At 38.5% G+C, this 26678-nt stretch overlaps 1 protein-coding gene across 5 annotated transcripts in view; it reads right to left on the bottom strand.

Moving 5' to 3' along the window:
• The window catches only part of LOC127413218 (transcription factor COE3-like), a 135079-nt gene that overhangs the window by 94106 nt on the left and 14295 nt on the right, over positions 1-26678 (bottom strand). For all 5 annotated transcript variants that reach the window (XM_051650163.1, XM_051650164.1, XM_051650162.1 and 2 more), the window contains exons 2-6: positions 24385-24541; positions 20898-20961; positions 19661-19716; positions 16789-16862; positions 11183-11251 (exon numbers count right to left, since the gene is read on the bottom strand). In XM_051650163.1, the coding sequence (XP_051506123.1) occupies positions 11183-11251; positions 16789-16862; positions 19661-19716; positions 20898-20961; positions 24385-24541 (420 nt within the window). The remainder of the gene's footprint in view (positions 1-11182; positions 11252-16788; positions 16863-19660; positions 19717-20897; positions 20962-24384; positions 24542-26678) is intronic.

The following is a 26678-nucleotide window of genomic DNA, read 5'->3' as shown; positions in this document are numbered from 1 at the left end:
TTTCTATCATTTATTCAAAATGTATGACTTCTGTGGCATCATTTTCAGCACACCAAACAATTTTGCCCCTTTAGAAGATTTTTTTTTTTTTTTTATTATTATTATTGTTTTTTTTTTGTTGTTGTTTTTTTTTAAGTTAGAGATATTTAAAAAATAACACTCATTTCATTATTTATGGCAAAAAAAAAAAAAAAAAAAAGCAGGAAAAAAAACATAGACTTGCAAAAGGAACTAAGTCATATCTATCATATCTTACGTACATATCGTACTTGCTAACTAAGTCAACAAAACTGTCAGTGAAAATCATGCTTGTGATGAAATATGAGACAAGGGATGTTTAAAGAAAACAAAGAAAATTTAACCCTCTTGTTATGTTTGGGTCATTTTTGTCCCGTTTAAGAGTTAAAAACTAATCTTAATCTTAAATTTGGTCAAAATGCCTTTGGGTTATCCTTAACATTAACTAAATGAATATGCTTTTAGGTTTTTATAATATTTGTTTGTATTTACGAAATGTCAAACTTTTTGTCTCCACCTTTCATGTACAGTAAAATCTAAGGATTTACTGTATATCTTCTGTACACGAGTAGTACCAAAACCGACATATAGGTGGCGCTCTTTCCAGTCAAAATGCTACTATTTAATCCTGTGTTCACTGTGAAAACGTGTAGGTAAGCCTATGCCAATTTTCATGTTTTTAATTAATAGTGTGCTATAAATCTACTGAGATTCTATTGAACTCTATATGGGTCATTTTTGACCCGAACATCACAGTTGTCATTATTTTTAAACATAACAGGAGAGTTAAGGTAAATTTCACATTTAAGAAGAATATTTTTATTTGGCATAATTTCCAATCAAGCTGTAATTTTGTTGTATTTTTTATTCAAATATAATTTATTTGTGTGCATTTATGATAAATAAAATGTTAGCTATGAAATTAGTTTTAACAAGACAAGGGAGTCGGCCACATTATTTAAAAAAACATTAAATATTAAAAGTGTCATTTCCATCATTTCCACCACAAATTTTAATTAAAAAAATGGAAATGACACTGTGGTGGGAATTTTCATGACTTTCAGAAAAAATGACAAGCATGACTAATCTCTCATTGTTGGTAGACAAAAAAAGTAAGAGTGTAAAACATTTTTAAGAAGACATTACAGGCTTATCTAGGCTTATCTAGGCTTTTACAGGCTTATCTAGAAGTCCACAGTGCTAAAAGTGCCAGAAGTTGAATAAACACTCATAGATGTAACTGATATGAGACGATTGCTGTTTTACATTACAATCTGAGTATATCTCGTATAGCAGTTTGTTGAAACAATATAAAGTCTCAATGACCAGGATCCGACAAGCTATGTGAGTGCGTGTCCATATGTAGGTGATTATGTAATGGTCAGTCCCTAAAGCAGTCTCCTGAGGCTGGCTACTACTCTGCCATGGTCGCCCACATCAAATTTATGGATCTTTATATAGAAATCAATACCCTCTTAATCTGCTCCTCTTTCTCCGCAATCTCCTCTGGCCTGCATCCCTCCCCCTCTTCCATTCTCACTCCTGCTTCTATTTCTTCACCTACTTTCTCTCTTGTTTGCCCTCCACCCCACCTCTACCCTCATCCACACCATCATTTCTGTCCTCCACACCCCTCTCCGTGGCTCTCCCATTCTCTTTCTCTGCTTATGGGCTGGTCTGGGCATGTCAAAACCAGATTGCACCCTTAGACAGCAAGAGACCCAGTGGACAAAAGGAGGCAAGGAAAGAAAGCCTAGATGAAGTGGTAGAGGAAAAATCACACTCATTCAAAATTGCATCAAGGACGTTCTGTACCACTGTGTTTTCCTGTTGTTCAGCTGTGTGGGATTTAGGAGGTGAGGTTCACTAGATTTGGACCTGTAGAGTTTGCAAGCTCGCAAGGTGGAATGGCCTTCTTTCTGTTCACGTTTTGATGTGGAATCTGAAGAACACTTGGTAGTGATGAGAAAATAATTACTGTTTATTGTATGCAATTGCCTAACACCAGGTGTGACGCACCAAAGTGACAAGTAATAAATTAGTTTCCCTTCATTGTTAATTTAAGTTTTAAAACACAACCATTGACAATATATTTTGTCATTTGCTGTGTTGCCCCACCTACAGTACACTGTAAAAAAATAAAAAATTAAAATAAAATATACATATATATGTATATATTATTTGGAAAAAGAATACAATGTTAATTGGTTAACTGGTAGTCACCTTATCATGTACAGAATCATTTACAATAAGAATGTGAATAGGGTCTACTTATTTATTTAAAAATTGCATCATTCAGTTTTAGAGTGTATTGTATATACAGTGCACTGTATATATATATATATATATATATATATATATATATATATATATATATATATATATATAATGTACTGTACATATATTGTGATTAACAGGTAATTGAGAACTATGTTTGATATGTTCAATAGAATCCTGTATTCAAAGCCATCTTTATGAAAGACCCAGGAGCACCTCTCTAGATAAACATCTGTAGTTTGACCAGACCATGACCTGCACAGAGCCTCATGCTGATCAGCATCTCTGTGAGGCTACAGGACTACTCTGCTCTTCCAGCTGCTTAAGGAGGAACTTGTGAATCCCCTTCACATCTGCTAGCCAGAATCAGCACCATGGATAGTGCTGCCTTAATGAACCAGCTCATGGCACTGTACCCTCTGACGCAAAACAGCGGGGCCTCGTTAGGGATGTTTTTAATTGGGCAGACATACTGGTAACTAAGGTGAGAGAGGGAAAAGTTAGCAGGGGGTATGTAGAACGTGTCGGTCCAGTGAAGTGTTAAAAGGAATCGCTACCATACAGTGCTGGAAAATGTGTCTACAAATGTTTTATTTATTTTTTCCTTATTTAATCAATTATCTATTGCTAGAAATATTTACAAAAAAAAAAAACATTTGTTTCATTATTTAATCAATTATTTGTTGCAAGATATATTAGAAAATGCCATTTATTTCATTATGTAATCTTTGAAATGTTGCAAGCAATATATAAAAATTGCCATTTATTTTAATACTTAATTATCTGTTGCTAGAGATATTTAAAAAAATTCAATTTATTTAAGTATTTAATCAATTATTTGTTGCTAGGATATTTAAAATTTCCATTTATTTCATTATTTAATCAATTATTTGTTGTTAGAGATATTTAAATGACCATTTATTTCATTATTTTTAATCAATTATAAGTTGCTAGAGATATTAAATAATTGTCATTTATTTCACTACTTAATCAGCTATCTATTGCTAAAGTATTTAAAAATTGCCATTTATATTATTATTTAATCAATTATCTTGTGCAAGAGATATTAAAAAATATATATTTCTTCATTATTTAATCAATTATCTGTTGCGAGAGATATTACATTTTTATTTTTTTCATTATTTAAAATTATTTGCTGTTAGAGAGCTTTAAAAATTGCCATTTATTTAATTATTTAATCAAAGATCAGCCACAAGAGGATATGCTTTACAAGAATTTTACCACAGTATAGGGGTGTTGTTAGGTACAATGCGACACATTACCAGCAAAATTATAAGTAAAATACATGTACGGTGCAACACTGTTTCATGTTCATCAAATGTATTTCTAATAATAATCATAACAAACTGTTCTTCCACCAAGTAAAATAATGAATTAACTGTAGCTTTTGCTAGCTATAACACAACAGCTCCAAAAGTGGTTCATCCAATCAGATTTTAGAGTTGTCATCAGAATGTTGGCTAGACTCTGGGTTCAGGCCCAGTTCAGTGGTATCCCAGACAAGTACATGATCTTAGTCAATATTGGGGCATGGCTACGAAGGCCTCTGACTGTGTTCACTTTCCCAGATTACACAGCACCCAGGGTTCCTTCTTTGAGTTCCGCAGGAGGCAGCGATATGTCGACAGAGGGATGAGGGGAAATGATCGATAGCTTTTCCTTCACAGAGGGGTAGCGAGGGATAATGCTAGCATTAGTGACAGGCACTGGAGGTATGGATTTAGCTGCAACACTTCCACAGTTGCTGGGGGGCTATCAGCCAGATTCCCATGACCCCAAACACACTCTGCCATGCTGTGGAAGGTCCGATGCTCACCTGGCTGTTTTGAGATTCATGCTTGGAGCATAACAGCATCCCAAAATAAGATTCAATGTAAGGCATGTAAAACCAGCAGAACCGAGTAACAACACACAGATGTGTTGTTGTTTTCTTTCTCTTTCTGTTTCCCATTCTGTTTTGCCCCTTTCTGTTTTGCTATTTTTCCATCAGAGTGGGCCCTCAGGAACACATCCATCCGAGCGGGCCCCAGGGCCTTTCTGCAGGCTGTGACTGAGCCCAGGCCTAATGCTGTCTGCCCCAGAGGCTTCCAGACACATCTCACCTCAGGCTCTAGATGCAAACACAACTTGCCCATAGAAAGATGTAAACAGGCACTCCACCTGCCTCTCGCTCTGTTATAACTCCTGCTGGCCTCCCCAACTGCTTCATTTATTTTTAAGTAAAGAAATAGATACCTTAGAATACCTTTTACATAAAGAGTATTGTATGTAGGAAAAAACTACAGCAGCAAAAACATATCCAGGAGTATTTACCCAGAACACACTGTAAAACACACTGTAAAAGTGAAAGTATACAGTTGTTTATCTTAAGGAGCTATTTATAACTTACCTGACACTTAAACGTTATTTTTGTATGTGTAACCTAATTTATTCAGGCTGATTCAGTTAGTATAGTAAACAATATTTTTGACTTGGCTAAAACCAGTTAATTGAGGTGTTATCACAGAAAGCACAATGGTGCACTGAAAAAGTTAAATATTAACATAAAACCTTTGCTTCATGTGTAACATTTAAATTAACGGTTTATTCAAGTCCAAACTATTATTAAAAATGTCTGAACCAGCTTGACTACATTAGGTTACTCCAACATAACTAATTTTGAGGGTAAGATATGGTAGAGGTAGCTCTTAAAGGAAACAATTGCAGGTTGCCACTTTTTACAGTGTTTTTACAGTGTTTTATTATTATTATTATTATTATTATTATTATTATTATTCATTGTGTACATGTACTGTACAGTATTTATAAGGAATATTTCTTACACTGAAAAAATGTTAACCTAAAAAAATGTGGTAACATCTAAATTAACTGGTTTGTTTCAAGTCAAAAATATGAATAATCATCACTTAAAAGAACAGTTCTCTCATCATTTACTCACCCTCATTCCATCCCACATATGTATGACTTTCGTTCTCCTACAGAACACAGACAGATTTTTAGAAGAATATCTCCATACAATATGCATAGGTCCATACAATGCAAGAAAATGGTGACCAGAACTTTGAAGCTCCAAAAAGCACATAAAGGCAGCATAAAAGTTATCCATAAGACTCCAGTGGTTTAATCCATGTCTTCTGAAGCGATTCAATTGGTATAGGGTGAGAACATACTAAAATATATCTCCTTTTTCACTGTTAATCTTGACATCAGCAGTCTCCTTGGCGATCATGATTTCAAGCTCGATTACAATTCCTAGCACCATCTAGCGCTCTATGCATGCATCAAGCACTAGTAAGTGCAATCAAGCTTGAAATCATGATCGTACCTAGATACTACAATTGCAGTATATGAAATTTTTTTTACATTTTGGTCTGTTCTCACCCAAAACCGACTGGATCACTTCAGAAGAAATGGATTACACTGGCTTTATTATCTTTTTGGTGCATCAAAGTTTTGGACTCCATTCAATTGCATTGTACGGACCTACAGAGCTGATATATTCTTCTAAAAATATTCGTATGTGTTCTGCAGAAGAAAGAAAGTCATATATATCTAGGTTGGCAAGAGGATTATTTTAAGGCCATAAGGCCATTTTGCCATAACTAGTTCATTAAAAAAAAAAATTTTAAAGTGCAAAAATTTCATGTAGTTTCTCAATTAAATATATCATAAAATATATCATATGTCATAAAACTACACATAAAATAATTAAAGAAGTTGGAAAAAATGTGTTTCAAAATAGTTTTAGATAAATTATATCGTCACACCGCAGGACACTCCAGAAGTTTGTTTGAGTTTTTATGTCAACAATCCACATAAAACATTTCTACAGTGCATTCTGACTTACAAATTCTGCAGCTTTTTCTAAAGGAAAAGTCTCCATGTATTGTAGACAACCCTAATTGGCATACGTGGATGATACCAAAGCAACAAGACAATAAACATCCCAGTCCATGTGAACATTGGTGCTCCAGATAAGTTACAGTTAACCTTCTATTGGAGGCTTGTGTGTTGCAGAGGGTGAGCCTGTAACAACAGAACCGAGAGGGAAGGTGATTGTGGTTCTGTGGCTTTCTATTTGCAGGCCTGACTGTGTAGCTGCTGTAGTGAGAATTGAAACAGATAGCGTGCATGAAAGATGAGAGGTCTGCAGCACAAACAGCGACTATTGTATTTCCCTTCAATCATCCCGCAGTCGGCTAATTAAGGTCATTTTTGCAGTATTATAACAGCTACGATAAAAACACGTTTTTAATAAAACATTTTTTTTATTTTTTTTTTTGATAAAAACAGCAGCAACAGACGGTTATTTTATGGGAAACTTTCGGTGCCATTGGCCTATTGCTTGGCACACATGCTCAAGATACATTGAGCTGTGGCACTCGTGTGGGTTTGAATCCCATCTTGTCCTGATTATATTCCCCCCTCTTACTATTGATATAAATGGCAAAGAGCACAAGAAATACATGATCGATTTCAGAGTCCAGGCTAAAAATGCAGGAATGGTAATTTTGAACAGTACGCAATTGCTTCTAGTTGATGGGGGTGCTTTGGGTAAAAATGGCTCAATAGACTTGGGGTTAATGAGAGATGACCATTCTAGAATCGCTATGGGAAGTTTACGCTCCACATCGTCATGGCGACTGGCCTCATTTCACCTGCATCTGTCACTGTTTTTATGAGAGTGCCACCATCAGGGCTATAGCAGTGGCACTGTTTCAACCTCTCTCTCTCTCACTTTCTCTCTTTCTCTCTCCATCTCTCTCTCTTTCTCTCTCTCTCTCTCAGTTTCTTTCCATCCTTGCCTTGTGTTTCTAAACTCAGAAAGAGGAGTTGGTGGAGGGAGACCCCCTTTTGAGGGACAAGAGACACTGAATTATTGAACCAGCCAAACAGGCCACCTGCCTCTACAACCCATCATGATCATCCATGTTTTACACACACATATACACAAACACCCACACACTTACAACATACCTTCATTAAAGGTAAAGTATGTCATTATAATATAATATGTTCTCCTATCCCATTTTACATATTTGTAGGTTGATTCCCCAAAAACTTTTAACACTGTGGCTCTATGGCACTATGAAAAAATTCCAGTGTGTTTGAACATAGCAACATTGGCTAAACCAACGGTGTGAGTTCGGAGCGAGACTATCTGTTTAGCGACCAATGGCAGAAAGTGGGAGTGTTCAAGGAAACCTGTTTGTAATTTGGTACAGCTAGTGGCGCAGAAATTACAGGCCTGAAATAACCTGAAATATTCTAACAATATTTGGCAAATATATAATTAAAAAAGATTTCATATGATCATAAAATGCTGCTACTGTGGGGGGAAAAAAGCGGTTAAGAAATCATAAAACAAAAAGTAATAAATAAAAAAAACAAAAAAAAAAAACAGTTGCATCTCAAAAACTTCCTGGCCTGAGTGTGTTCTGTCATACATGTACGGAATGTGCCTACACAGATTCTAACACACACATACATCAAATCTGCCTCTTTAACACCCTTCTCTTCTGCCTATGACTCATCTCCACTTCCAGGAGCTCATCATTTTTTTTTTTTTTTTTGTCAATTTTACCCAGGCTGCCCAGTAATGTCCTTCTTTTATTGCAAATCTATACTCTTAATCTGGCCGGCACCGATGGGCGCGTAGCTCGATCAATAGAACGCGATTGCTGGGAAGAGTCCAGAGAAGCTGATAACCAAAAACCAGCCACCACCCCCCAACAGGGCTAAGCTCTGTCAAACACATGCACATTTATGTACAAATCCACACACACAAGCTCTCAAACACAGGGTTAAGCTCATAGATGTAGACACAATTCTAACAAGCATATGCACAAACAATTAAATACAGTGTTAAGTTCTGACACACAATCACATAAAAACAATAAAAAACAGGGTTAACACCTGATCAACTCAAAGTCAAATATAGAATAGCAAAATTTACATTTTGTGGCCTTTGTTTTATAGCAGCTGTAAGGCCATATGTATGCTAGTGTGCACCTAAAAGTCAACAAAATTATCTATCAGCAGATGTTCGCATTTAAAATTTACCGTCTTTCTCTTCCAGGAAAACGGACCAAAAATATTGATGATGCACTCGCAGGTGTATCAAACTTTTTGTAAAGTAAAATTCTCTCTAGAATGAGAATGTCCCTCATTCTAAGCAATGCTAAGATGTAAAATAAAGGCTATTTAAAATGGGACTAGTCCTTTAATAAGCCCCCAACTCCTTTTCTTTTTTCAATGGGAAATATGTCAACATAGGAAAGAAAACTACGCTCGTCAATGATTTCATGTGGTCTTTAACACACAAACACTATGTCTAAAAAAAAATGGCTTTGACTTCAAGTCAGTGTTGTACAAGACTGTCATGAAAACATGCTGATGAATAGATCTTCCGAGAGATAGTAGACATGGGGCAAAGGCCAGAGATTGTAGACATGGATGTAAGGTCAGGAAGGTCATGCGGAAATGGACATTAGAGCTTATCTCTTCCCTCTTTTCCATACCTTACTCTTCAAGCATGGCTTAAAATGAAGAGCACAAAAGAGCTATAAACCCATGATGATCATGTTCGAGACTAGATGGGTGGGAGGCAAAAGGAGGTAATTAGACCAACACCCCCCAACCACCTCTAAGCACTGACAGCACCGAACAATTTATAGCCTAACTGGGAGAACTCTCTGGACGATCTAATTGCAATATTAGTTTGTAATAACACCTGTTTTAAAGCTCTGCAAGTGATATTTCACCCATCCCATCATGGCTTTACCCTTGCCTATGCAAACCTTGCGCTTTTAAGGGCACAATCTCTTTAATGCAAGTGCTTCATGTAAGTAAGGGGCCTAGGAAACGACTCCTGACCTTTTTGACCTGTACTTAACCCCTGAATAAGCGGACTCCAGAAAGGACTTGCATTTGTGGCCTTGTCGCAAATGGCACCCTCAGCTTGTGGTCCTCCTCCGAGTCTACACTTTGCATCATGGGCTGTTGGGTAATAGTCCACTATGTAGTCCAAAACAGCGCTCTTGAATCATAAAATGACAAATGGAACAACCTACTAGAGGGATTTTCAGATCCGGTCCTGGTGGGTAACCGTCCACCAGAGTTTAGTTCCAACCCTAATCAAACACAACGGCATGTAATTTTCAAGTAATCCTAAAGAGCTTTATTAGGTGTGTTTGATTATGGTTGGAGTCAAACTTTAAGAATTGACTGTGTCATCGTAATTACCTTATTTCCTGTGACAGCCGATAATGGAGAAAACTCTAGTCCAAAAGAATCAAGTGAACCTCTTTGTTATTGTTGTTTATTGTTTCCATTAGTGGTAAACGTTGGGATCAATGGGGCAAAATTGATGAGATCAAACTAACAGAGGCAGGCGTGAAAAATTATTCCTCAGAATGCCACCAGCTTTAGCTGCGTGCAAGGCGTTTGTAGTAATGCAAGCTTGTTCATGTGTGTGTGTGGTCTCTTATTTGTGTGTGATTGTGATGCATGGAGCCACTCACCCATGCACAGCAGGTCTTGATTTACACAGCAGATCTGTGCTTGAAACAAAGGTAGGGACTGTGGAGGGGAGGATGAATGGCCGTCATTAAGCCTTTTACAGTGACGGGTGCTACAGCTGATTTGCATGGTGGGCTGGCGGCCGTCCCTCGTGCCAAACTGATTGATCTGTTGGTTTAAGGAGCTCAGGGCAGCACTCCTATTAATACTGCCCATCTTAATAGGGCGCTAAAATGCAGTCGTACGGACCAGTCTGTCCTAAATCAGAGGCATCTGCTGTCACCCGTAAACACTTTTGAATGGGTTTTGGTCAGCATAATGAGGGGTTCAGATGTGGCAGGCACACTCGCATATATATACACACACACACACACACACACTACACATCAGTGATTCAGCCGCTACATAGCACCATTCATTGCGACTATTCCCAAGGGAAACATTTTAGACGGCAATATCAGCCTCATTGTAGAGAGATGAAAAATTCAAACGCTCTTTTACCCGCTTTTGTCGTATTTTGTGGTGCCTTTGATGGTTCTCTCGCCCTGATGGTTGTTAGTAAATTGGTATTATTGGTAGTTTGTTTGCCGGTAGGGCCACTATAATGGGAGCAGGGTTTTGTCATTTACTGAGAGGCTAAATAATGGTACATTCCATAAACGACATGGAGAGCATGAAAGGTGACATCATCTCTGCAGGTTTGGACCTTACACCAATCAGATGCACTCCATGGCAGCTAGAGGTGAGAAGATTTTGTGTGTGGGTGAGTGTGTGTATACGCATTTGTAAGTGTGTTGAGAAAGAGGGAGGGTCACTGATTTCCGGCTCCCTTCACTTCTGTCCGCTGGATATGCTCCAAGGCCAGTCTAACGAGCCAACATGGATTTGGTAATGACCCCTGAGCCCTAGGAGGACACTCGCACTGGTATCCTGTTTGGAAGTGCACACTATCTCACACAATCATATCCACTCCATTCCAGTCATTAAAGAAGCTCCCTACAGATGATTTTAGCGGGTAGAAGCCCAGTCAACAGGGTTAACAGATTGAGGATTAGTATTTGGAACAGAATTCAGAGTTAGAAAACCAGAATATGTGTAAAAGGCCCAAAACAAAGGAATGCTTAGATTGTTTGATAACTGTATTTATAGTGTCTCAAATAGGATGGTGCTTTCACACTTGAAAGTATATGTAGATGTTAGCACCACATCTACACATGAACCTAGACAGACAGACAGACAGACTGACTGACTGACTGACTAATTGATTGATTAGTAGGTTGTTGTGTTGGGTGTGTGGTGTCATTCCATTTTTGTAGAACGGGAAAAAGATAAAAGATGTTCTTACCTGTCGATGATGACAGGATCGGATGGTGTCTCATTTCTGTTCCCGCAGCTCTTCTTGTCACAGCATCGACTGAAATGAACAAAAGACATACAAAAGACAAGTTACATACTGTATCTATGTAATCATTTTATTATTGGGGTTTACTCTTGTTTTAGAGAGCAACTCATAAAGGTGACTGTATCTTCAGTTGTCCAGTCTGATGTTCAACTAGATTTTATAGAGCATTGACTGGAATTGGAACCAAAGAAAACCATATTGTTAGTTGTCTGATTGACCAAGAAATTATGTTTGCATTTACGAAAGAAGTCATTGGTTTCTTTTGTGCTCAGAAGATATTTCTCTGCTCTCTTCTTTGAGACATAGGGATGGAGTTATGTGGTGACCGGCAAAGCCTGCTCAAGCTGGTGGCTGCCTGACAGGTCGCCCTCTTTCTCCTCTTGCCCTGTGCTCCAGCTGGGCTGGGCCCCCGCCAAGGTCACTCAGCCAGCCTCTGACAGTTTGGACAGCACCCAGAGAAGTCCTGGTGCAGCGGCTCTCTCCCAAATGCTCTTCTCCAACACTGTCATCACCTCTGCCCTTGCCCGTGCCCTCGCCCCAGGCTGGCACCTCATCTGGTGGCATGTGGTTCCCCTAAATACATTCCGCCTAGCCCATTCAGCCCTCGCCAACAAATCTGGTGAGGCCTCTGGTTTCCAATTCAGTTTATTCCCATTAGAGAAACATAGTGGCAGTAACTACTCCTATGCATCTTTCTCTGCACAGTTTGATGAAATGATAAAGTGGATGCTGAAACAAAAAAATCATTATGCTCGATTAAGATTAGCTAAGCAATAACTTCAAATAACATTGTATGGATTTTGCAGACGGCTAAGACTCCTGATGTATTCATCCTACTTGCTTCATGCTGTCATGCATTAGATTGCCATTTGACAAATAATCCTCACTTAGAGCTACTGAATGCAAAATGATCTGACTTTATGAATAATTTATTGCATAGTTTGATCTTTAAGAACCTGAAAAAACATAAATCTTGCATTGTTTTTTTTTTCCTGTTCTTTGTGTGTGTGACTGTTGCCATAGAGCATGCCACCATAATTTATTCCCCCAGCTACTTGGAACCATTAGCAAAGTTCCAGGAGACCAATTAGCATTGGAAACCCAATGGTGAGGCTGTGGTGACAACCTCCTCAAACTGCGAAAGAAGTGTTTTAAACAAACTGGACCCCAAGAGCACAGCCCAGTCCGGAGGGAGCCTGAGGCCCCCGTTCACAAAAACAAACCTTGGCAGAGCGTCTGTAATGTGGCCTTAATGGCATTCCCTCTAGGATCTGTACAGGCTAGCCCTGGCATGGCTAATGATGGTGGGCCAGAACCACGAAAACAAATGTGGCTCCAACCTCAATCCCCTGAAATGAGCATAGGACAAGCTGTGCTGCTGTGGAGAGGCACCAACTCTGGTCGCTCCGAGTGATTAGTCATAGATTGAGGAACAGACGCTTTAAGGGTTACCTACACAGCTTGCTATCTCCACCACAGCCCTCAATAGCCCACCAGACAGACCTTCAGTATCCTGAAGTAGATTCACTTGAAAACAAGAAAGGTGGGTTTATCAAGACGAGACTGCAATATCAGAGCAGGGCTTATAAAAAAACAGCCTTCAAAGCCTCCCGGGGGAATCTTAAGACTAACATCAGATAGAGTGGAACATGCTGAATAAGTAAGATAAGACATGAAACAAAAGAGAGGGTGGAAGTGAAGGAAGTCAATAGAGGGCTTGTTTTCAAAGGGCAAGTGTTGTAATTATCCAGCCCAGCACAGAGAGGCTGTAGCCAGGGCTAAAGATATGCACCAGGCTGCCTGGCTGGAGGGTGAAAGCCCATGGCAAACCTCTCCAAAGCAGCATCTTCATCCAGACTGGCAGCAGAGCAGGCGGAGAGAGACCAGTCCATTCCCACCGTGCACTATGTGCCATGATTTTGTAGATGTGCCTTGCCAGCTGACTGCTGAGATGCCTCATTTGCAGACTCCAGAGTGCCAGATCCAAGTAATTGGGAGGACCAGGAAGGACCTTGAATGTCTGAAGACTGACCATGATACCTTTCTTCCTCTTTTACAGAACACACTATAAACACTGACCTGTTGAAAACACTAGCAGCATATGTCACATTTCATTCATGCATGTGGCAGACACCTTTATCCAACAGTGCCTAGAAGGTACACCTTTTATGAGTATGTGTGTTCCCTGAAAAATTGAAATGCTCTGCCAGTTGAGCTCAGGAACTTGTGTTTTGGATGCTTGTGCGCTAGTGTCCCCAACAGACTACTAAACCACCTTAATCAACAAGACTTCTTTGGTCAACCAGCATCACAAAAAAGACCATGCTTGTAAAACAGCTTTTTTTTTTGCTGGCGAATGGCATAGCTATGCAGGTTTACAACATAGATCAGCACCAAACCAGCATCGAAGTTCATACTGGTGTAAGCTGTTTTTTAGTCATGTCCTTAGAGTTCCTGGTTATGATTGCGATCAAGGCTTTTACCCCCCATGTTCAAACATGGAGGGGAATGTCTCCCCAAACATGTCCCCCCCAACCCTAATTGTTATCATAGTAGATAAGTGGTCAAGTGTTTTTCAATTAGTGGCAGGATTAGTGTAGAGCAGTCATAAGAGCAACTTAAATAGGTGTTAGAATGTAGCCAACTATGCCACCTTGGGACTTCCACCCAAGGGATTAAAATTTAAATTAAACTGGAAACATTTGAAGTCATAAGGACTCACAGGTTTGTCATACCCAGTGAAGATAAGACAATGTCTTCCATAGTAAAAGTACATTTTATTCAAAAGTTACCATTAGATAAAACAGGAGTCTTAAAATGCAAACAATTACGTACCTTCTACATAACAATTTAAACCTTGAGACAATAATCCATTAAAACCCTTTGAAGGCAAGGGCTAACCACCAGGAAGGCAATCCACACTGGAGGAGGCCCAAAACACCACTTGTCGAGTCTACAAGAGCACCCACACTACAAAAACTTAAATAATAGTCTAGTGCACACAATTCACAGCAAGCCGTGAGGAAGGAGACCACCATACTCTTGGGGCAGACCCACAGCACTTCCTGAAAGGAATAAATATTAAAGGTCAGACAATGAACATGCAAAATTACAGTAATTTGTAAGCATCAATACCACAGTCGGTTACTGCAGATGAGTTAAGAGAAACATGGATAGAACAAAAAGAAAAGAAATAACAGCAGTGCAGCCCAGGTCCACGTTCCCTTGCAGACATACACACATCATTCGAAACTGGAGGTGATCGGCAGACACATGCCTCAGACCTACATATACACAGTGCCAGAACCACACAAGCAAATTGACTGAATTCTACTAAACCTCAGCACACAACTGCAGCTCACTATGAAGAGAGGGAAACAAATGACCCGGACTACACGACTCCCAAAGAGACTCATCGAACACCAGCAGCAATGTATTGGCACATTAGAAGGAAAGGGATCAACCATTCAAGCTATCTACAAGGGGGGGTGACTGACTATCCTGCTACAAATTACCAAGTTTTTAAATTTTGCCATTGGTCCCCTCTGATATTGAATATTTGGTTTCATTCTTGATTGTGATTATGACGTTCATGTGGCAATATTGTAACTCAGCTAATAAGAAATGCCAATCAATCTGTCAAAGTTGATTGCTAAGTTCTTTTACTACACCAAGGAATGGGTCTCAAAGACAACTGCTATTTATTAAAACTGAAAGGGACCACAGGCACTCATCCTCACATCTGGGATAAGAACATCAAGTTTGTCAAGAACAGCTGCTGTGCTTTCAGCAATGCTCAGTCTGTTCATGGGTGTTGCAAGTGAGGCAGACTCCGTCAGGGCCCTGATAAAGAGCTCTATCACCTGGGAGTGAGAGACAGGGGAAATATCTCTCATCTCTCTCTCATTAGCAGATGGAAACAACCATTCATCAGGGGAGGCAGTTAATAATCACACTCAATCACATAATGACCAACTCAAACTGAGCCATCATTATGGAAATGGAACCTGTATCGAAATCATCTCAGAGAAAGCCTGGTTCCTTGAGGGAGAAAAAGCACAGAGTACCCAGCATCCATTGCTATGTGGTGTAAAGCAGGTGAGTTTGCTAGGAGTGATGATGTCCACTTTACACAGCGAAGCATTTATTAGATTTATGTAGCATTGGTGACTGCCAGATGGAAACACTTCAGTGATGAGCTTAATTAGCAAAGTCCATCTTAATGTGTTGAAATTCCCATCAACACTTTAATAACTTGACAGGTATCCCATAATAATTGACTGTGTCTGTTCTTGGCAAATCTCAGCTACACTTTAATGCCAGACACATAGAGTGTTGGCATAAAATATATAACATATCATATGTGCATTGCATCAGTATTCAGATTTTTTTCCCCTCTTGCCATTAGTGCTTCAGTGAAGGATTTGCTTCTCCCATTGGCACTTGGGAGGCCAAGGAAGCCCAATCATTTCCCCTTGTTGCATTATTAACTCTGGGTTACCCACCTGGTCTCCCCTCCAACCCCCCCCCCCCACCCCCACCCCCATCACCCAAGACGTGCACATGTGAGCCCCCCAAACATCCTAGACTCCCACAGTCTTGATCCCCTACTGGTCCATATCCCCCTTCAATGGCCATCAGGCAAAACTTCATGGACTAGACACCTCTACCCAGGCCCCCAGTCATGCAAACCCACTGTGAAGCCATAAATACACTGTATTAAGGTCAATTTAATGAGGAAAGCACCGTAGGACTTCACAGTGGAGAGGAGAGAAATGTGTAGGCCCACCTATGCAACCCTGTGGTACACTCATGAGCTGAACTCCCAAACCATATGTTAATATTCTTTTAAAGCCACTCTCACACAGTGATGGTGAATCATGACCAGTAATATGAGGCGTAATACATTTTCACATTAAATAATAATAAAAAAGGAATTAATAAGGTATTAAAGGTTATTTTAAAAATGTAGCTTGCATGTTACGCTGTGTTCAGAATGTTGGTGCTTAGAATATCAACAGAGCAGTGCTTGTTCTAAAGTTTCAAAGCTCTGTAAAAGTAACATTGTAATTGCGCTATAAATCTCTTAATTGTTCATCTATGTTGTTGTCCTAAACAACCAAGTCAATCAACAGTAAATTTTGTCTGTCACTTGGTTGTGCTGGGTAGCCTCGTCTACAGTGCAACCTCATTAGTCCAAAATCCTGCTCCATATATTAAACTCAACATAAATCAGCATTCACAACCCATTTTACTTTTTTGGGAATTTCTAAATTTGTCAGACTGAAACAGGATATTCAACAGTAAAACTAATTTTAGTACGGGACTTGTATGCATTGGGAATTGTTTGGATTGTGAAAAGTAGATTGTCTGCAAAGTCGTTTCAAAGATAATATATATATATTTTTTTTTTTGGAATAATATATACTAATGAATTGTTCACAATAAGACCAAGAAAATGTATTAAGAAAGTAAATAAGATCCATTTTGATTTAGTATGGACTTGTGAAGTACAGTATATATGTTGTAACTCATTGAAATGGACTGACCTGCACATGATCTCATGGGTGAGAAGAACACGACACATCTCTGGGTTTTTGTCTTGGCCTTCATAAAGGATTGGCTATAAGACAGAGAGAGAAACAGAGGCAGAAAAAACAATTGGTGTTAATTCTTAATACAAGAAGTTATGCAGTTTATCTATGAAATGCAAATATCAATATGTGTATCATAGGGCTGAAGATTTGAGACTTGGCAGACCCATCCTTTAGCTCATAGTGAAAGCAGTGATTGCTCAAGATAATTGTTCAGGATGCTGACACCTGGTCATTAGTCATGTTTTTGGTTTGGACCATGCTGACAACTTTAACATATGCTAAAAGCTAAATCTGTTCATTAGCGGCTGGATGTATGTGATGATCCGAGGGGGATCCAGACTCTGCTGGGGCTCATGTGGAGTAACAATCTTTCCGTTCTCCCCATCAACATCCACCCTGAGCAGACAGATGGCCAGCCAGGCCCCAAAAGAGAGGACTCCTCCCAGGCATCCGTCATTGGGCTGTCATGCCTGGCCTGAATGACGGATGATCAGTGCATATCAAGGAAGTTAAAGGACTCACTCCCCCCTTCCTACCAGGCTCTCAATCCCCACCAAACATCAATGCCAAAGATTAATCCATCATAACACTACCACATAAACACACACACACATGGAACACAGAACACAATCCACCTCAAAATATCCTCCATCTTACTTGCTTCTGGTCAGTCGGCCAGACAGTGTTGACCCAATGCCATGGGGAACAATACTTTTTAGGATAACGACCACTTCTACACTATTGATTTTTTACTAGCCTGCCTATGGAGGTCTTTTCCTCTTCATCACCATCCTCCAATTTTGTTGAAGTGGGGAGGGGATTTGGGGGAGTTGGGGGGGAGGGGGGCAGGAGGGGAGCGGGTCGATATTTAAATACCATTTTTTATTCACATTGCTGGCGCCAAAGTAGTCCGGCCACCCCACATCTTCAAGCATGTCTGACTCCAGCAATATGGAATAGTGTTACAACTCTTCTACGAATTCCAGGAGCAAATATACTCCCAGTCTGTCCTGATACTTTAATTAAATGATAATTCACCCAAAAATTTAAATTCTGTCAACATTCAACAATTTTCATGTTTTGTGTGAACTATCCCTTTAAGTTGTCTCGCCTTACAGGATATAAACTCACGGAGCACTTTATTAAGTACACCTGTACACCTCATGCAATTATCTAATCAGCCAATCATGTGGCATCAGTGCAATGCATAAAATCATCCAGATACAGGTCAGGAGCTTCAGTTAATGTTAACATCAACAATCAGAATGGGGAAAAAAATGTGATCTCAGTGATTTCGACCATGGTATGATTTTTAGTGCCAGACGGGCTGGTTTGAATATTTCTGTAACTGCTGATCTCCTGGGATCACACACAAAAGTTTCAGAAAGGCTACAGTAACCACTCTGTACAATTGTAGTGAGCAGAATAGCATCTCAGAATACACAACATGTCAAACTTTGAGGCAAATAGACTACAACAGTAGAAGACAACATCGGGTTCCACCTCTGTCAGCAAAGAATAGAAAGCTGAGACTGTTGTGCTTGAAAATCCCAAGAAATCAGCAGTCACAGAAATACTCAAACCAGCCCGTCTGGCACCAAAAATCATGCCACTGACGAAATCACTGAGATCAGATTTTTTCCCCATTCTGATGGTTGATGTGAACATTTACTGAAGCTCCTGACCCATATCTGCATGATTTTATGCATTTCATTGCTCCCACACGATTGGCTGATTAGATAATAAAGCATAAAGCATGAATAAGTAGGTGTACAGGTGTACCTAATAAAGTGGTCAGTGAGTATATATTTGTAGAACAAAATTATTTCATAAATTAATTTTGAATAAACGTGCTGATTTTGACGGGATTTAAACCAGGCACTGTAACTCAATGAAGATCCTTCTCTCTCTCATTCATCACTCTCAATTAGAAGGAAAAATCAAGGTCTCCTTTGATCAATATTTGCACCTTAGCTGTTGATGCACATATGTAAAGCCTGCGTGTGTGGGGGGGGAAGGATTTTACGGGCGAGCATAGCTCCAGCCCTTTTTTGTCATTGGGAGGATTATTGTCTCCAGTGTGTCTGCTCTGCATCTACATTAAGGCCTATTGATTGGTCTCTGGGGTTGATGCTTTGTTGAGGAACCGGTTGCCATATTGATCTGAGACAGGCTGACATGCAGTGACAGTGGGACCTACTGGGCCATGGAAAATATAGGAAGAGTGGAGGGATTGAACTCTGCTCTATTTCATGATGGAATGCAGAACGCAGGTGCCGAATTGAGTTCAGCTTATGAGAAGCATCGCAATTGACTCTTTTTGTTGGAACTGGAGTCCAACATATGTGCTCTGCAATGCAGAGGAGGAACTTTCTAAGTGAACAAATAATATCTAACGCGCTAATATGGGGATCTTGCAATTATAATAAAAGACCCTGCTGAAAAACAACTTTAAACTTGCTAAAAAGGTTAGCCGGTATCCCAGCTTGGCCAAGCTAGTAAGGCTAGTCTGTTTTGTTTGTTTTAGAGAGGTTTTGGGCTGTTAGCTGGTTAAGCTGGGAGACCAGCTGGCAGAACAGTTAAACCAGCTAAACATCAGTTAAGCCAGATTGGGAGACCAGATGAATTAGCTGAAGACCAGCTTGGCCAGTCTGGGAGACTAGCTAAACCAGCTTCTGTTAGACCAACAAACCACTTTAAACTGTTTTTTTGTTTTGTTTTTTGTTTTTTTTAGGTAAATTTTAATGAAGAAAAAAATCAAACTGACTATCAAGAGCATTATAACATGTTTAAACTCAAAATTATTCATCTAAACAGTACTCACCTGTTTAGTCATGGAGTCTATTAACCGAACAAACAGATCCTGTTCTGTCCTGATTCCTGCAGATTTAAATGGAATATACATATTTTAGACTAAAAACATGTAGCTCTTTGAGTATAATAGATAAGCAACAACCAAAAATGTTCTTATTTGCTCTGCATATACTAAAATCAGCTCAGTTCTACCCTAAATGCAACTGTTGTACCAGATTTCAACACAAATACTAGTAGAATCAATTTTGTTTTCAAATTAAAAGCCTCTTTGAGCAAATATAAAAGAGAGCCACCCAACATGTAAAGTCCAATTTCTTTGCAAAAGTCAACATAAAGAGACTAATTTCTTATGGAAAGTCTTGAAAAATTAATTTGTTTTATTATTATTTTCCCTACAGTATATTTATGCACATTCTGTTATGCTTGTCATGCTGACTGAGCTATTCTGCTAACGCCTCTTAGCAAAAACAAACTCGAATGAGCTTTGGAGTTTTTCATTATTTATTATCTTCCCGCCTAAAAGTGCGAGAGCTCTCCTGCCCTGCTGCCTCTTTGCCATAGAACAACAGGGAATTCACAAACTACAGACAAATCAAATAAAACTCATCACTACCTGTTAGCAGTATGCTAAGAAGAATAGGGGGGATCTGAAGGGGAGTATTTGTACTTGTATATTTCATATGCAAAGAACAAATATATTTTAACACTATTTTAATCACTTGAAATGTGTAATTTTTAAAACTGTGGTGCCAAAGAATATTGACAAGTGTAACATCACTAGCTGTTTTTGATGCATTTCATTTACGCAGTTAGCAAACACTTTTGTCCAGTGCATAAGATATCAGTTTAATCAGTTCACGTGTTCCCTGTAAATCAAACAAATGGCCTATAGCGTTGCAAGCACCATGCTCTACCAGTTAGTAACAGCTTGATACAGCTAGCTTGTATGTCCTTTACTTAGAACTGTGAGCTCAAATGAGGCTGTGTTTAACATATCTGTGTGGGTGAGTAACGTGGAATGACATTAGACATGAGCGTAAACTGTGAAAGGGTGGCAAATGTGTTCAACACCATGAACTCCTCTCAGGATAAACAGATGGAGCTCTCAAATACTCTTCCAGATGTGATGAGGCATGTTGCATGGTTGTGGTTACATATCATTTACAGTTGGCCTAGCTCTGCCTCGCAATATGTCTTTGTTATTGATGGGATATGAAAAGGGTTTAAAGGAGTAGTACGGGTCTTACCGTTGCTGTAAAGAAGCTGTAACCTGTAGTGGATGCCGTTGTTGGTCTTCTCGCCATTGTATTCCTAAAAGCAATCAAAAGAAAGAGAGGTGGAATGTTTATCTGTGGCTATACTTTACAATTAGTGGAAAAATACATATAAAAGAGCATTCAAAAACACAATCTACATTCAAAACACGTCACATATTGGTCATAATAATATTATTTTTATTTAATTGTATGAGTTTTTACTCAGTTTCCCTCATCAGCAAGATGCAAAGTGTTCCAAAAATGCATTGTTAGAGGGTACAAAAACTGCAAAAGTCTTCCATTATAGTGGGTTGAATTTGTTCAGTGTTTTATGCAGTCTTTCAGTAATTTAGCATATGGTAACGTATTCCAAATATATTAAATACATCTTTATTTGCACATATAGACTACATCTGCAAATATATTATAATGCTGTACTGTCGCATTATCCATAAAATAGTTTATGCGTTTACACAGGTTTAGATAAATGTACCAAAAACTCAAGAGGGCTTTAATGAAACCAGTCAGAATTTCAGCTTTATTTTTTTTAGAAACTTTTTTATACACACACACACACACACACATACACACACACACACACACACACACACACACACACACACACATATATATATATATATATATATATATATATATATATATATCATTAAATTTAAATTTTTCTCTTTATCATACACAAAGCTGCTGTTACTCACTCTATCACATACTGTATCACAACACATGAACTGCACTGTAACAAGTGGCTACCTGTGATTGTTACCTTAACAAGCTATTTCTTTCTCATCTAACCCTAATTAGTTTTGTTAGTGTAACTGGACACACTTTATATTAGGTGGCCTTAACTACTATGTACTTAACCATTTGATACAATGTACTTATTATGTACATACATGTTGTTGCATTGTAATTACATTTAAAGAACTTGCATTTAATTACATTTGTAGTTACTCTGTTAACTTGACCCCTAACCCAACCCTTAACCCAAAACCTAACTCTAACCCCTAATCCTAACCCTAACCCTATCCTTACTCCTAAACCTACCTGTACCTCAACCTCAGTAGCAGCAAATATGGGAAGTTTGCAGAACAACATATAGTTACACAGTAAATACATAGTCTTGTATGTATTTAATGTTTGTACATAGTAGTTAAGGCCACCTAATATAAAGTTTGACCATGTAATTATTATATTTGGGTTGATTCAATGATATTAAATACTATTTTTGCCTTGAATAAAACCAGAACACTGAACACAAACGAAGATTGTTAGAAGAATATTTCAGCATTGTAGATCTATGCAATGCTAGTGAATGGTGGCCAAATTTGAAGGTCCAAAAAGCATATAAAGGCAGCATAAAAGTAATCCATATATCTCCAGTGGTTAAATCCACATCTTCAGAAGTGATATGATAGGTTTGGGTGAGAAACGTAAATATTTAAGTCCTTTTTTACAATAAATTCTCCTCCTTGCCCAGTAGGTGGCGATATGCATGAAGAATTTGAATTGCCAAAAACAAAAGAAGAAGAAAGTGAACGTGAAAATGAAGACTGATCATAAAAAAGGACTTAAAGATTTATCTGTTTCTCACCCACACGTTTCATCTCCCTTATGAAGATATGGATTTAACCACTGGAGTCATATGGATTACTTTTATACTGCCCTTTTATTTTTTTTAGGTTAACTATCCCAAAAATTATCTGTTTGGCCAAATAAAATGTGATCCCAGTTTGATTTTACTCCTTAGATTGTATGAGGTTTTTGTTTAAACAGCACGTCCACCCTGGACATCAATCCAATAAAACACAGGGTCATGACACACCCACACGTGTCATCAGTCTTTCTGTTGTCTATCTTCTCTACATCTCATTGCCAAGTTTAGTGGTACTGTCTTGGCAGCATCCCAAAGTGGAGTGCAAGAGTGTGGAGGGGCACCGGGAGGGGGTTATGGTGGAGGTGAACGGACAGTGAGGACAGAATGCTGACCATGCCAGCTGGACCTCGTCCCATATGACCGTAGGCGGAGCTGTTCTCTGTAACCTTTTACTGAGAACAACCCCCCGACACACACACTGCGGGGTGATCAGGACTACCCTCCGACACACTCTCAGCACACACTGCAGGTACAAACACATGACTACACTGCAGAATTGTGCCAATGGTACCGTGGAGAGGTGATTTTTAGAGTTTTTCTTTGGGAAAGAGAGCACAAGAGGAGAGGGGTTAGGGTGGCAGAAATGTATTCCCAGGATGTTTATCATAACAATTATGCACAGTAGATAAACAAAGTGGCAAAGAATGTGGGGTAAAAATAAAATAAACATAGTCTTTTAATATAATTTTAAGTTAGATATTGCAAAGTTAATATTTTAAAATTATTTTGAAAGTTATTAAGAATATTTTATATATTTTATTAATATTTTAAATGTACTGTAATGTAAAAAATACTTATTTTATTAGTGATTTATTAGTGTAAAGAGCTATTTTAGTGTATGTACATTTGGCCTCATTGCTGCCCCCTACATGTAGTTTTTGGTAAAGCTACTACTGAGAATCAAGACTGTGTGTGTGTGACAGTCTGTGTCAAGCTTTGTAATTAGTGCAGGTCCTTCAGTGCATATACACACTGCAGCTACACAATAGAGAAAATGGGTAAATAAATGTCTGTTTTAAAGAATAGAAAATATATCTACAGTTATGAAGAGATGACACTTTTTTCTTCTTTTTTACAGTTTTTAGAATTTTAGACATTGCTGGGGTTTCAGAAATGGAAAGGGTTTTTTGTGTGTTTTTTTTTTTTTTTCAACTTTTGTACATGTGTATCTATAAGCATAACTTGAAACCTGTTATTTTAACAATAAGCTTATAACATATTTAATTACATGATAATAACTATGTAATATGTAGTAAAAAGAAGAAACCCACTGAAACCCACCAAATCAGACAAACCTCTGAAAATATTATAAATAATAACTTTGGCCAGAATACAGCTTGGTATACAGTGGTAACATCTTAACTGGTTTAATTAGAGTCAAATATAATTTGATATCCCTGAATCAAACTAACTACATTAGGTAACACCAACAAAACAAATTTTTAGTGTAAGATCAGGTAGAAATAGCTCCTTAAGGTAACAATTGCAGGTTTCCAGTGTTTTTTTTTATTTTTTTTTTTATTTTTTTTTACAGTGAACATAAACCTACTTAAAGCATGAGATGATGTACCATTTTGGGATATGTCCCACATTTTAGATTCTCATGGAGATATCTAAATGTCTATGAGGAAAAATGTGTTTTAATTTACAAATTGGATCTATAAAAAATTTAATCTAAAAAAAAAAACCCCATAACACATTATTTTCACACATCTTCACATTCTCTAAGTTCAGTATGCCTCACCCCAGCATATCCCAAAACCTTGTTGTGCTGTAAAGAGGTGTATGTTTGTGCAGCGTGCTTACTTTGTCCTTTTCCACGAAGTCCACGTAGGAGGTTCTCTCGATCTCAACGGGCTGCCCCTGTCTGTCATAAAGGGCCAGGACAAAGTGGAAGAAGTTTGACTTGCGCAGATTTGAAGGAGGCTGCTTCTCATAATGGGCTCTTGCCAAACCCACACCACTACGAGAGAGAGAGAAACACAGAGAAAAAGAGAGAGAGAGAGAGAGAGAGAGAGAGAGAGATTAATTTCCAGGAAATTACATTTTAAATCACTATACTTGTAGACAGATGAATGGCAGTTTCACATGAACTTGTACAAATAATATCACATTGCAAATATAATGTTGTACCATTAAAAAGTCACCAAAACCTATAATATATAAGTTCTGCATGTGAATAATGGGAGTATGCAGAAAATGCATATATTTGCTGATTAAGAATTCCAAATTGCTCAGATAATGAAGACAGCAAAAGACTAACTGGAAATACAGGTATAACGGGAAAAAAGAAAGATAGCAGGAAAGAGATATTTAGCTTTTTTTTATTTCGTGCCCTGTGCGTGCCATGAACTCTTTTGTGTGCTTCTCTCCGCTCTGCCACCTCAACAACTGGAATTTGGCGCAGACGGGGGGAACCCAGAAGGCACCGTCTGCCTTTGCGGCTGCCAATCACTACTGGGTACAGCTCGCCTTGGCAACTGCTGCGTTTCTCTTTCCCTGACCTGTCAGTCAAACCTGCTCAGCTCTCCTCTGGGCCTCCCCAGGGTTCAGCCAATAGAAAGCCTCCATCCTGACTCTCACACTTGAGCATCGATTAGAACGCGTGGCAAACGGAGGACTGACAGAGACCGGGGAGCCTTGTGCAGCCCTTACCTCCACACCAACCCTACACGTCCACCTATCAATCAAACCTTCAGCCCTGCTCCCCTGCTTCATAAACATCACTGATCATCTTTCCTTACCTTATCCAGCAGACACATGGGCCGCAGAGGGAGAAGAAGATCGAAATGAAGGCCTGAAGTCAGGGAAGGAAGATTAAAATGCAGGTGGTCTGTATTTTTAATAGGGTTTTAATGCATGCATCCTTTCCCTCAAGCAGAAAACGAAGACAAGCACACGGTCAAACTCAACACTTTATTTTACTGCCTAACCATTTAACATATAATTTTTACATTTATTTATATTTTTTAGGGCAGTGCGACTAATTAAATAAATAATAACACGTTAAAAAAAATTACACAATTAATCATGCCCTCTGAACCGTAATAAGGAACATTCCTATACCATCTGAGCAATTCAAGCTTGAAGTACCAGCTTCATGTTTTTGAGAGTCCCAGCCAGCAGGGGGCATTAAGCACAACTCCAGCTGAACAGGCAACAAACCTGACTTACTGACAGCAGACAACACAAGATGAGGATGCTTTCTTGCATTCAAACACAGCTGGATGGAGCACAACCCCAAATGCAGGGGTCTCGAGACCCGTTATGTTTAACTTGACACAGCGTCTTAAATACGCTGTGTTTATGACGCAACTCAACCAAAGTGAGATGCTCCACAAGTGTCCGTCTGAAGCATGTGTACATTGAAATGTCCTTAGTAAAGCCCTTATAATAAATCTACCTTAGACAGATTGAGGAATTCAAATGCAAAATGGATTGCTGTGAACTGTAGGCCAATGATGGGCTTATGTTCTATGATATGGAAACAAACAATATATTGCCTTCTTAAGCCACTTTTTGTATTGTCTATCAATGCTTTACTCATCTGCTACACTAATGTAATGTATTTTAATTATCTGAATAATTATATATATTATATTTCTAATAATTTAATCATCATATATTTAATTATTTTAATTTGGGGGCCTTTATCTTCAAATAGTGATAATTATTGTGATTAATTCGAGTAGGTCATGTAACTATTTTTACATTTTTATTTTTTTTATCGATTGACAGACCTAATATTTATTAAAATAAATGAATGCTTTAAGTATTTAAAAGTGAAGTGTGTGATTTTTGCACCATTAGTGCAAACCAAACGGTTTAACAAAAATAATAATTTATAAAATTATGTTTTTTAACCATTGGTCCGGCAACAGATAATCCCGACCTAAACTCACATCACTGGGTGAGCCAATGTTGCTGTGTTGAGCTGGTCAGTATGCTCATATAAAACAGAGCAATGTTTTGACAGCACTACGGAGCCATAGTGTTTACACTTTTTGGGGAAATCAACTTTGGAAACGCATAGTTGTCTTTGCATATTAAACTATGATACAAGTATTTTTACATAAAAGAAAATTACACACATCACTTTG

The sequence above is a fragment of the Myxocyprinus asiaticus genome, chromosome 22 (assembly GCF_019703515.2).
Source record: "Myxocyprinus asiaticus isolate MX2 ecotype Aquarium Trade chromosome 22, UBuf_Myxa_2, whole genome shotgun sequence".
NCBI classification, from domain to species: Eukaryota; Metazoa; Chordata; class Actinopteri; order Cypriniformes; family Catostomidae; genus Myxocyprinus; species Myxocyprinus asiaticus.
The sequence above is the reverse complement of the archived record's forward strand: the minus strand, read 5'-3'. Positions and strand labels throughout refer to the sequence as shown.